At 34.4% G+C, this 13,906-nt stretch overlaps 1 protein-coding gene across 1 annotated transcript; it reads right to left on the bottom strand.

Moving 5' to 3' along the window:
* Positions 1 to 10,950: 10,950 nt before the first annotated feature.
* LOC115956920 (uncharacterized mitochondrial protein AtMg00810-like) lies at positions 10,951 to 11,289 on the bottom strand. Its single transcript, XM_031075181.1, has one exon. It carries the CDS (start codon positions 11,287 to 11,289, stop codon positions 10,951 to 10,953), a length of 339 nt encoding a protein of 112 aa, XP_030931041.1.
* Between the last annotated feature and the right edge of the window lie 2,617 nt (positions 11,290 to 13,906).

The raw sequence follows: 13,906 nt of genomic DNA on the forward strand, positions 1-13,906 counted from the left end.
CTGGTATTGGTTTTTGCGTTGTATTCAGATTAATGTCACTAATCGAGAAGGGTTATGTGTCATATCTGATCGTCATCCTGGTATAATGGCAGCGATACGGACTATATGTCAATCGACACGTTGGTATCATCGTTTTTGCCTTCGCCATGTGGCTAGCAATTTCAATCAACAAATTGGGAATAAAAACTTGAAGGCTATGGTAATGTGGGCAGGCATGGAGAATCAGTTACGAAAGTATCAAATCACCAGGGATAGAATTACTCAATTAAGTGCAGATGGTGAGAAGTATTTAAGGGAAATGCCGGTGGAAAAGTGGACGTTAGCATACGATGGTGGACATCGTTATGGGGCAATGACCACAAACTTGTCTGAAAGCTTCAATGGAATTCTAAAGAGTGCTAGAAATCTGCCCATAACTGCATTAGTTGAACTTACATACTATCGTTGTGTCGCCTACTTTGCCGATCGGTATACTAAGGCATGTGCAGAGGTTACTGCCGGTGAACGCATTACGGCCTATGCAAAGAATAAATTCAATAAATGGGAAAAAAAGGCACCAAAGCATTCAGTTACGGTGTTCAGTCATGAAGATGGTCTGTTTGAAGTCAGAACACCAATAAACCCTAACTCTGCATATAGGGGTAATCATCGTCATGAGGTAAATTTGAGGCAGAACACTTGTAGTTGTCAAAAATGGCAGGTTTATAAGATTCCGTGCTCACATGTCATTGCTGTGTGTAAATATCAAGGCATCTCTGCAATGCGATATATCGACCGTTGCTACCATTTGGAAGAACAAGTTGCTTGTTATGCACCTAGATTTCGCATAGTTCCGGACAGTGTACATTGGAATGAGCCTAATTTCCCGGTCTTGTATCCTAATGTCAAGCTGCGCCGTGAAAAAGGTCGACCAAGAACAACTCGGCTTCGAAATGAAATGGACGAAGGGGCAGAGCATCAACCAAGGCCATTGTGCAGTCTTTGTAGGCAAGAAGGCCATAATAGAAGAACATGCCCCACTCGAACTGTGGCTGGCTCCACTAGTGGCTAAACTGAATGACCCAACATAAGTATTCAATCTACTTCAGTGGATTGGTTGGACTGTTGTTTTTTTTTTTTTTTAATTATGTTTTTAGGAGTTGGACCATATTGTTAGTTTGTATTATTTGAAAGAACATGGTACTAATTCCATATGCTATGATGTTTTCTAGCACTGCAAGTTAGATTTGGGTGTACGTTTATTTATTTTGTGTCTGTGTGTGTATATATATATATTGTGCATTATAGTTTAGGGTTTCAATAACACCTTATAGTGTGCACATCAATATATATTGTGCACATCAAAAATCTGTATACTTTCTTTGTTTTTTTTGTTTACAGCGTGCACATCAGTCATTTTTTCCTTCTATACGGATCTATGTACTTCCCTTCTCTTTTATTACCAATTGAACAATAAAAAGACAAAAAAGAAAGATTTAGATGTGATAAAATTTATTTTCTGCAGAGAATATAAGTCAGATGAGACGAGGAGCAGACAAAAAAGAATGGAGATGAGGTGAGATGAGATGAGGAGTAGACAAAAAAGAATCACGTTAAAGATTTACGTGTGGCAAAATATATTTTCTGCAGAGAATAAAAATCAAATGAGATGAGGAGTTGAGGTGATTGGTTGATTGAATCTTTGTCTTTTTTGGTTTACTTTCTTTACTTTTTTTTGTTTACAACGAAGGAAAGTCCACTGTAAGAATCTATGTACTTTCTTTGTTTTTTTTTTTAAAGCGTGCACATCAATCATTTTTTTTTCCGTAGTGTAAGAATATATGTACTTTCTTTGCTTTTTTGGTTTACTGTGTACACATCAATAATTTTTTTCTTCTATATTGTAAGAATCTAGGTACTTTCTTTACTTTTTTTGGTTTATAGTGTGCACATCAATCATTTTTTCTTTTCTATGGTAAGAATCCGTACTTTCTTTGTTTTTTTTGTTTACAGCGTGCACATCAGTCATTTTTTCGTTCTATAAGAATCTATGTACTTTTTTTTTTGTTTTTGTTTACAGCGTGCACTTTAGAAAAAGTGTACTTGAATCTATCCTTATCTATTTCTAAAAGAACGTGACAAACCAAACTGGTTCAGTCAAAAATATATTGAAAGAATAATATGCGTACTTTTTTTATATCTCTCTCCTCTATTTCGGCAATACCATTGCCACAATTCTTTTTTTCTCACATTTTCGGCAATTAGATTGTCACAAAATTTTTTTTCCTATTTCGACAATACCATTGCCACAATTAATTTGTCACAAATTTTTTCCCCCTATTTCGACAATACCATTACCACAATTTTTCTTCTTTTTTTTTTCCCACAATTTCAGCAATGGCACTGCCGAAATTGGGAAATTATTTTTTCCCACATTTTCGGCAATCCAATTGCCGTTTTCTCTCCTTTTTATTTTTAATCCTTTTGTACTTTTCTTTTCTTTTCTTTTTTCTCATATTTACGGCAACGCTATTGCCGTAATCCTTTTTTCCTTTCTTTCCCACAATTTCAGCAATGGCACTGCCGAAATTAGGAAAAATTAAATAATTTCCCCCTATTTCGGCAATAGCGTTGCCGTAAATGTAAAAAAAAAAAAAAAAAAAAAAAAAAGGAGAAAACAGCACTGGGATTACCGAAATTGTGGGGGAAAAAAAAAAATTTCCCCAACAATTTCGGCAATGCCATTGTCGAAATTGTTTGGGAAAAAAAAAAAATTTTCCCACATTTTCGGCAATCCCATTGCTGTTTTCTCTTTTTTATTTATTTATTTATTTATTTACATTTACGGCAACGTTATTGCCGAAATAGGGGAAAATTATTTAATTTTTTCTCAATTTCGGCAATCCCATTGCTGTTTTCTCTTTTTATTTATTTATTTACACTTACGGCAACGCTATTGCCGAAATAGGGGAAATTATTTTTTCAAATTTTTCCCCAATTTCTTTTTATTTATTTATTTACATTTACGGCAACGCTATTGCCGAAATAGATATTTCCTCCTATTACGGCAATGGGATTGCCGTAATCCTTTTCTCTTTTTCTTTTTTTTTTTAATTTTTTAATTTTTTATTTTTTATTTACATTTACGAAAATAGGGGAAATTTTTTTTTCCTATTTCGGCAATCCCGTTGCCGTAATCCTTTTCTCCTTTTTTTTCCTTTTTTTTTCACATTTTCGGCAATGCTATTGCCGTAATCCAAATAGGGAAATTTTTTTTCCCCAATTCTTTCTCTCTTTTTTTCCCACATTTTCGTCAATGGCATTACCGAAATTGTGGGGGGAAAAAAAAAAATTTTCCCCAACAATTTCGGCAATGGCATTACCGAAATTGTGGGGAAAAAAAAAAAATTTTTCCTCCACAATTTCGGCAATGGTTATTCTCTCTCCTCTCTCCTACTTTTTTGTTATTCTCTCTCCTCTCTCCTGCTTCCTGGTTGAATTTCGGTAACATTATTCTCTCTCCTGCTTTTTTGGCTGAATTTCGGCAATGTCATTGTCGAAATTCAGTCTCTCTCCTCACTCTCCCAATTAACTTCGAACAGTAGTTATAATGCAAATTAACTTTAAATTTTGCAATTTTTACCCAAAAGACTCCTAAACCAGCAGCTAACAGAGTGATACTTTGCATTACATATTTACATACCACAATGACAATGTAGATACACCAGACAAAGTAAACAAACTCAACCCTCCAAGGCATGATTATCAATTTATCACCTTAGGGGGGAAAATGACATTACAGAATGCTTAATCATGCGTAAAAAAAAAGTTTCAAATAATCAATATTTTCGTATGCTTAATCATAAATAATGTTTATTTTATTTCTATTTTACTTATTTAACTTGAGAAGATTTTGGAGACATACCGGCTCATATAATTTAAGTGCTTGGATCTTTAACCCCAAATCATCATAGGTAACTAGCAAACATATAACCCAAAAAATACCAAAACCAAATCAATCTAAAATACCCAAACAAATTAACCCAAAATCAGTAAAAAATAAATAATAAAAAACCTCAATTCTTACACAAGACTTAGCTTCACAATACTAAAATACCTAGATCAAATCTAACCTAAAAAAACAAAAAAAAACAAAAACAAAAACCCCAAATCAAATAAAGAAAGAAAGAAAAACAAATTCTCAAATACTAAAACAAATTCTCATTGGTACGTGGTAGTGGCAAACGATCTAAAGGTGGTGGATGGTGAGAGTTGGCGGTGGTGGTGGCGGTGGCTTGCGGTGGACGATCTGCTTCTTCACCCTCTTTTTATTTCACTCTGCTTTCTTTCTCGCGTTCTCTGTTTTCTTTCTTTTTCTTTGGTTTTTTTTTTCTTGTTTTGTTTTTGTACACTACCTATTCTACCGATAATAGGGTTACTACTAAAGCTAAATAAATGGTCAAGATTGAAACAATAAAAATATGCGGCTAAAATTTGGGTGGGTACCATACACACTAAAAAAATAGATGGGTACAATAGAATGACCCTCTTTATATATATGATTGTATATTCTATCTATTTGCATAAGCCTCATTTATTTCAGTACCCTCACTATAAATTGACTCTTATGTTATCTTAACTAAACAAAAAAATCCTATAAAAATAATAATAATAATAAAACAAAAAAAAAAATTCACACTTGTGCTTGCCTATCTCATCAAAATTTGGTTGCACTCAATTCTAAAGCCTTAGAGAAATTGAAGAAAAGGTCATCGAGCTCGAGCTTGTCACATAGATCATTGATTTCCATGATGAGGATTTAAGTTTCGATGTAGATTTATAAAAACAAAACAAAACAAAACAATCAACTTAAAAAAACTATCCACATGCATCAAAGGATAAGGAAAAGGCACCACTTACAAAGGAAAATTTTAAAATCTTGCTAAATACTAAAAACCTTTTCTCTTCTTTGTCCATGAATGCTTCTCAAATTGATGGTCAAATTTCATTTGAATTCGTTACATAACAAACAAACAAAAAAAGGTCCAATCTAGTTGAGTGAAGCATAACACGGAGAAATAAGTATTAATTTGAAAAACTATACAATAGTGAGACATTATTATATGCAACAAATTTTGCAAATAGTGTTAAAATACAAACACAAGAGAAGTGCTACATGTATTTACAATATTTTCACAATAAATCATAGATGGTAAGTTATTATTGGTTCTAATTTAAATTCACAACTTAAATTATTCTTTTGCCAAGCTATGGCCCCTCAGCCCAAGCCCACAAAATTTTATTAATTTATATTTTTATGTTGCATAATTAAAAATTTTAAGAATTTAACTTCCCTAAAAATACAAATTAGCCCCCTTAAATAAACCAACAAGAGAAAAATATAATATAAAATTTTTATAAAAGCTGTATTCAAATTCATTACTTTCTTGGGAAAAAAAAGTACATGAAAGTTCTTAAGTGTTTATAATACCATTAAAAAATAGCAAGATTATAAATAGATTGTACAAATTTTATAAAAGCTCCCACTCAAAATCCATATTTTTTGAAAATAATACATGAAAATTCTTAACTGATTCTAATATAATTTTATTTAAGGCACGTGGTTAAACAAAATTTATTGTTAAATCCAAAATAAAATATTTATTTGGTATGCTTAATAAATATTGTCTCAGGAATTCTATGTTTTGTCACTTTGAAATATATATTAAATATTTTTAGTTTTTATAATTTTCTTGAGTACCCAAATATTGTTTTCTTCAATTTCTTGTTGTTTTTCTTATATTTATAGTATACTGTTGATTTTTGGTGTAGGAAAGAGTGCAAAGTCACATAAGATATCAATTGAAAAGAAAATCAATTTTTTTTCTTTTAATTTAGAGATTGATTAGAATGATAGTTTTTTTTTTTTTTTTTAATATTTTGCTTTATTACTTATGGGTCAAATAATATATATATATATATATATATATATTGTAGGGACTAGGGCCCAAAATAATGTATTGAGCCTTGAGCCTTGTCCGAGGATACAAACAAGTTCGAGGAGAAGGAGATAAGTATTAAATGACTCCCAGTAAAAGTCTCATCAATGGGAGATGAAAGGAAGGAGGTCCGAGGAGGAATTCCTCCTCGGACACGACAAATACAGTCCAAGTATGTACTCTATCAATTGAAATGCACCCCATGAACACGTGAGAGGGAAGGAAACTCGAAATATCTAAGAAGAAGCTATTACCACCGCATTAAATGAGCATCAACCTATGATTTTTGTTTAATTGACACAAACAACATAGAGTTCAAGTTGGCACATTTTTTCTAATTAATTAAAATCATCTACATTTAAATATGTCACACAACTCATTAAATAGGCCACATCACTAAAAATATACTTAAATAGTTTTATCAATTATTATGTAATGTATTAGAGGAATTTTTCTCTAAACCAATTTGGAGGAAAACTTAGAATCAAGTCATAGGTTCAAAATTCTAACTTGGGTAGGAGTCGACCTAAGTTGGTGTTTTTCACCTTATCATAACATTCTAACTTTTATGGAAAAACTTTCAGTCATAAGTTCACACTTGTATAATTTACTTGTTTCAAAACCTAATCCAAGAACTTCGGCAGTCATACATAGGTTCGTTATTTACTGTTTAGACTTTAGAACCAGTCATTGGTTCATTTTGTTCAAACGTTTTTCCAACCTTTTGTTTTCCTCTATCTTAATATTGTAGGCGCCGCGTAAATGTAAGTAAGAAATTGAAATTCTTCAACAACAGAATAATAGAATATCCATTCCACCAGGTAAGCAACATTAAGCTTTAAGCAAAGTATGAGTAACAGGAAATGGCTCATTTGGTGTGGAAAAAAGGCTGTCAAGTCCTGTGCGACTATGCGTTTGGCTGCACTTAATTGGCGACAATACGTTTCTGCGTTTGCAGCTCTTATTGGTGAGTGGTGACGCTTTTTTTTTTTTTTTAAATGGGTGTTAAGCACCAACACTATAATTCTACTTTATTACGTATCTAATAGTTTTTTGGGTTTACACATGTTAACTAGTCGCTAATCGGTACAATGCACGGGAATAGTTACTGGATGAGTTTCAGGAAAAAAAAAAAAGTCATTATTTTTGAATTGGAGTAGTAAGCAAAAATGCATGAAATTGAAGAAAGAAAGAAAAAAGTTATTTAAAGCAATAGCACAAAGTTTTATTACTTAGGCAAAAGAAAGGTTTCTTGTAATTAGGGGTGTCAATGTTCGACCCAACTCGTGAACACGACACAAACCCAACATAGTTTGGGTTGGGACTTAATGTGTTTAGGTCATAAATGAGTTGACCCGAAAGCAACACGATAAGAAACGTGTCATAATCGGGTCAACTTGCATAACCTGCAATAGACACGTTTGACACGCCAATTTATTGGTGTCAACTCAAAATGACCCACTTAACACAACTCCTTTAACTCATATAACAAATAAATTTTATTTTATTTTAGATTTGTCAAATACCTTTTATATCCAACATATATTTTAATTTAAAAAATAAAAGTGATTAATTACAAAAACTTACAAGGGATATAATTGAAAATTGAAACTTTACAAACCTTAGATCTCTAAACCCTACAAATCCTAAGTCTCTAAACCTTCTTATAAATATCTAATTTTATTTTTTTTATTTTAGCCATACTACTCAGTACTCACTCTTCTATCTTACAGTCTCACGCCCAATTCTCAAACTCAAAGTCTCAAATTGGTTATTGCTCTCTCTCTCTCTCTCTCTCTCTCTCTCTCTCTCTCTCTCTCTCTCATGTGTTTAGTGAGTTATAGAATTAAAGAAAACCATTTTCTTGGTGTTTCAAAATTCTGCAGTAATTTTTATGCATAATGTTTTTGTTCTATAAATTTTGAACTCATGTGCCGTTATAAATATATGAGACATATTAATTTTTTATTAAGGTCACGGTTATAGCTTTTGTCTTGTGCTCTATGTGTGTGTGCGTGTTTTTTTTTTTTTTGGTATTAGTGTTGGACACCATCTGCATATCTTGCAAGTGGGTTTATTGAGATAGTTTATAAACTAGATCTAATGGGTATTGCTTTTAAAGATTACAACCACGTGTAACGTTGTAATACTCCCTTTTGATATGATATGAACAATTTTATGGTTGCATGATATGGCCCACTTGTTTTAGTTTCTTTGAATGATAAGACTACTTGACGTTCTGCTTCTTGGCCATCTTATATCTTTGTTAAACTATAATTTTGAATGTAGGTTGAAAGTTTGAAGTGTATGCACTGCTTTTGGAATGTTAAAAAAAAAAAAAATAGATGGATGTTATATTTAATATTATGCAAGTTGAAATGAGTTGTGTTACATTCGTGTCAACCCAACACGACTCATTTATTAAGCGTGTCAAATTGGTTGGGTCAAGTCAACCTGTCTTATTAACAGGTCAGGTTAGGGTTGAAGGATCATGACACGATTATTAAATGGGTCGGGTTAGGGTTGAATCATTTAATTGAATGCCCCTACCTCGACACAACACGAACCCGACACGCTAATCCGAATTGACACCCCTACTTGTAACTTCTTCATTAGTTAGGCAGAGGAAAGGTTTCTTCTAGCTTCTTCACTTGTACTTTATCATTTAAAGAGCAGCAACTACTCTATGTTCAACTTTAAACATATCTTTTAACTTATTTTGGGCTAGTAAATAGTTAAACTTATTTTGGTAAGAAACTATATAAACAAAGATCAAATTTAAATATGCCACATGGGTCCTATGAGATAGAACATGTAGCTAAAACAATATCTCATATAAAGCAACTTGATAGATTGCAAGTTACCGACATACTACTGAAACTTAAAATCCCATTTTAAACCACAATTCTTTGATTCAAGCATGGAACCAAAGACCAAAGCAAATTGAGTTTCTTCATTCTTTTCTCAAGAATGAACGTGGATAAGAAGTGCAAAAAACTGTAAGTTAATTTGGAGATACAAAATATATAATAACAAATAAAGAGCCTTATATGAAAAAATGACGCAGATTGGTTAAGGAAGAATAAAATATTTTAATATTTTATGTTGTTTTTTCTTTCCTAGTAGAATTAGGATTTACTTGCTTTTACAAGTTCAATTAAAATCCTTTTTCTAGTTGAATTAGGATTTTAATTGTTTTTCTTTTCCTAGTTAAATTGTTTTTCCTTTCTCAAGTAGAAATAGGTTTATTATTTATTTTCCTAAAAGGACTAGGAGAAATTCTATTCATATAAATACTCCTTATAGAGAAGTTATTTATATTATATGCGTTGATTAATAAAAGTTTGTTAGAGATGTTTTCTCTATTATTTTGCCTACTGGCCTAGTGTTCTTGTGAAACTTAGATTTTGTGGAAGAGTTGTAGTAATTGTGTGTTATAGATTTTGCTTCTACATGCCCACGCTGCATCAAAAAACTATTAATTAAAAGTTAATAGTAAAATTATTTTATAATTTAAAATAGTTTCCCATAGGTATTGTATTTGATTGGATATGAACTGTTAAGAATATAAAATGAGAGAGAGAAAGACTGAATAGTCTGTATATTGTATATTCTGTGTGTATAACAATGTACAATAGAGAACCTTATATAGGTTTAGGGATGGCAATTTTTCTCGCTCCGCTTAACCCGCCCCTCCTCGCTTCACCTCGCGTGGGTTTTCCCCGCCCCGCAAAGGTGGTGGGGCGAGGATGGGGCAAGATTTTAGCTCCATACCATGGGGCGGGGCGAGGATGGGTTTAAACTTTTAGACCCACCTCGCCCTGCCCCTTCCCATCCTTACCCCGCCCCACGTTACTAAAAGTTATAATTGTAAATTTTTCATACCCTAAAACCCTACTATTAAAACAAACTTATCAATATTAGCTTATTTTATTCTACCCAATGTAGTTCTCTACCTTTATTTTGTTATGTGTTATACTATGAGATTTTTTTTTTTTTAAATGATTGTATTGTTAAACACTTAGATATATTAATTAATTTTTTCTAAAAATAAATTTGATTTGATGGGATAAATTTAGTTGTAATTTTAAGTATATTTTTATTAATGAAATATGTCTCATTAAAAAAATTGTAATAGTTGTACGGAAAATTAACAAAATGTAGAGTTTTACGGGTGGGGCGGGGCTTCGTAGGGCCCCCAAGAGGCCGGGATGGGGTGAAAAAGTTTTCCCTGTCATGCGGGATGGGGCAAGGATGGGGCAAAACAAAACCATGCGAGGCGGAAACGAAGACCCCATACTTCAGCCCCGCCCCGCCCCACCCCATTGCCATCCTTATATAGGCTAAGTATGTGTGAAGTACAAGTAATATGAGTATACTACAAGTACAGTATACTGGGCTAGGCTAGATTAAGCTATATAATAACATCCCCCTCAAACTTGAGGTGGCAAGGAGAAGTGGAACTGGAGTATGGATATTAGATCTCGAACACAACCAGGCAAGTGAGTTTTGGTGAAGATATTAGCAGGTTGGTCGGCAGAGGAGATGGAGAATAACTAGAGATTGCCTTTCTTGAGATGCTGGTGAATGACGTGGCTGTTGATCTCAATGTGATTGATGCATTCATGGAAGACATCGTTATGAGCAATGTAGATAGCACTATGATTATCATAATAAAGAGAAGTGGCAGTGGGTTGTGGAGCATTCATGTTAGCCAAGAGCCATCGAAACCAGACAAGCTCGCAGGTGGTGTTAGCAAGAGCACGATACTCAGCCTCGGTACTTGAATAGGAAACCACGACTGCTTCTTGTTACACCATGAGACAAGAGAACTACCCAACAGGAAACAAAAACTTGTGATGGAGCATCGATCAGTTGGATCACCTGCCTAATTCGCATTTGAATAAGCATGGAGCTCGAGAGAAGATCGAGAAGAGTAGTGAAGACCATGATAAAGTATGCCCTTGACGTATTAGAGAATCTGAAGAACAGTAGCATAGTGGACAAAACAAGGGGCATCCATGAGCTTACTAACCATACTCACGGCATCTGAAATATCCGGGCGAGTGACAGTGAGATAGATCAGACTACTAACCAGTTGACGATAACGAGTAGCATCTGATATAGGTTCACCATCCAAGGTTGTGAGCTTGGCATTGTATTCAAAAGGAGTAGAAACAGTTTTGTTGTCTGTGATATCGGCTTTGGAGAGAAGGTTAGAACTATGTTTAGCTAGGGAAAGATAGTATCCATCAAAGGATGAGATAACCTCAAGCCCAAGAAAATAGCTGAGAGTAGCCAAATCTTTCATCTCAAAATGTTGACTAAGGAAGTACTAAAGAGAGCCGATACTTGCAGAATCATCTCCAATACTAATCATGTCATCAACATAAAGAAGAATAAGAGTTATACCAGCAGAGGATCTTCAAACGAAGAGAGCAGTGTCATAAGGACTCAAAGTGAAACCCTGCTAAGCAACAACTGAGCTAAAATTTTCAAACTAACCCGAGGAGCCTGCTTGAGGCCATAAAGAGCACAGTGGGGGAAAGTACCTTTTGTACGTTTTTAGACCCCTTAAACATAAATAGATTAACCTAGTTATTTAGCCAAGTGATTAACTTAGGTAAATTATGTAGATCTAAATTAATATAGATAAATCATATCATTGAAACAGTGCAGAAAATAAATAACACAACGATATGATAACCCAGGAAAACCAAACTAGTAAAAAACCTGGGAAGGATTTAACCTAGCTATCCTCAAGGTAAAACAGATTCACTATGAAAGAATTGAAATTTACACAATAGTGACTTAGACCACTAACATCCTATTGCTACCTTGAGTAGGAAACTTACTACCACGACCACGTGACAACTCTGAGTCCACGGACTACTTCTTTCTTGGATCCACAGCAACCACAAGTACTCCCACTTATGTTTTCTTTAAGCTCTTTATGCAGCAACTGAAACGATCACCAAGCTCTCGACATCAATCTTAAGATTGGAAACCCTAAGTATGTATGAAGGCAAACACCTCTAGATCTCACAAGAGATTCATACACAAAGCATAAACAACAACCTTAAAACGTGACTAGGGTTTTTCCTTTTATACTTAAGGCAAAACATAAAACCCTACACATCAAACAGGCTTGGGCTAAGTTGGAAAATTCTGCAGAAAAACAATCTACATGAGCTTCGATCGATCGAGTCTAATTCTCGATCGATCGAGCCAGGCAGATTTACACAATAAATCCTGCAGTACACTCAATTCCAACTTTACACATAAACATACTTTGAGCAACTCTAAAACAAGACTAAATGTTTTGATCATGGTTTGCCAACATTACAAAATGAAGTTCTAATGCATTTAAACCTAAAGTCTTAGAACCCAACACCTTCGCTACCTAAAAAGGACAAGAAAGATTTATCATTATATTCTTAAGCGTTATTTGATCGAAAGATCTTAACGATGCGATTGAATTGTGTTTCAATCATTTTATGAAATGTTTGGTAAATGGACACAAGTTCAGACCTATGGTGAAGCAAATAAATCTAGGTATATCGAGAAAAATCATCCACAAATATGACAAAATATCGAGATCCCCCCTCATTGGGAACCGGTGCCGGACCCCAAATATCAGAATGTATAAGATCAAAAGGTGCAGAAGAAAAAGGGTCACTATTATTAAAGGGAAATTTTGTTTGTTTACCAAAATGACAGGGAAGTACAATCAAATTTTGGAAACTGAATTGAACCTAAATGACCATGAGAAGCTAACAACTGAAGACGAGATAATGATGTATGACCAAGACTAGCATGTCATAAATTAGGCGAGAGGGTGGTAGTAGTAGCAGCAGCAGCAGAAACAACTTGTGAAGGAATCTTCAAGTTGTGAACCTCAAACATATGTCTAACCTTACAGCCTGTCCCAAGCACTTGACCTGTCTTGGGATCCTGCACATCCACACCATGATTAGTTATAGAATATCTACTCCTAATTCACAAAGTTGACCAACAAAAAGCAAATTGAAGGACAACTTTAGAATATGAAAAGTGTCAACTTTATGACCAACAGACATAGGAGTTCCATCAGTAGTGTAAATAGAGATAGGATGTGCTAAGGGTGTCTTGTCAGAGAATTGTGATTCATCATGGGTCATATGGTTACAACATGCAGTATCAAAAAAACAAGAATGGTTACCTGAAGTAACAGAAAGGGCAGTGGAAGTTCGAGATAAAACCTGTTGAACTACTGCCTCGATATCAGCTGTAGTAAGTGAGGATGCCAAAGATGGACCTGTAGGAGCCAATAGATCTAAGGGACACGTAGCAGCTGCTCAAAGAGGAGGAGCTTTGTTCCACTCTTGCATGAATTTCTGAACTTTACGACAAACAGAGATATCATGGCCCTTGGCACGGCAAAACTCACAGCGAGTACCTTACGAAGACTAAAAGGAGGGACACCCAGAGGTTAATCGTGGAGGGGCAGTGATTGTAGTAATGGGAGGCTGTGGGGGAAGAGAGGGTGTTGCCAACACATGGTCAGAGGATGACATGTGATATGTAGGCCGACGGTTTTCCTCAAAGATGAGCTCCTTGACTGCAGCATCAAGAGGAGTAGGAGACTGACTAAGCAGAGAAGTCCTAGTAGGCTCAAAATCTTCGCGTAAACCCATTATGAAATGCATAAATTGACGATGGTCCCGATATTTAACAAAGAGCTCAATGTCCTCAGGATACAGTAATGGAGGATCTGCAGCAGAGAGGTGTTCCCACATAGAAGAAGTCTGAGAATAATAATCAGAAATAGACTGACCTATCTCTTGGTGCATTTGATAAAGTTTTGATTCAATGTGAGGCTTGAATCATTAGTGCAATTATAGCGATTAGACAAAAATATCCAACCAACCGCAATAGTACCAAGACAA

Source organism: Quercus lobata, chromosome 8 (assembly GCF_001633185.2).
Source record: "Quercus lobata isolate SW786 chromosome 8, ValleyOak3.0 Primary Assembly, whole genome shotgun sequence".
NCBI lineage: Eukaryota > Viridiplantae > Streptophyta > Magnoliopsida > Fagales > Fagaceae > Quercus > Quercus lobata.

What these genes read in the sequence shown, in the direction of transcription:
- LOC115956920 (XM_031075181.1), bottom strand. Translation starts at nt 11,289, where the DNA reads ATGAAAGATTTGGCTACTCTCAGCTATTTTCTTGGGCTTGAGGTTATC.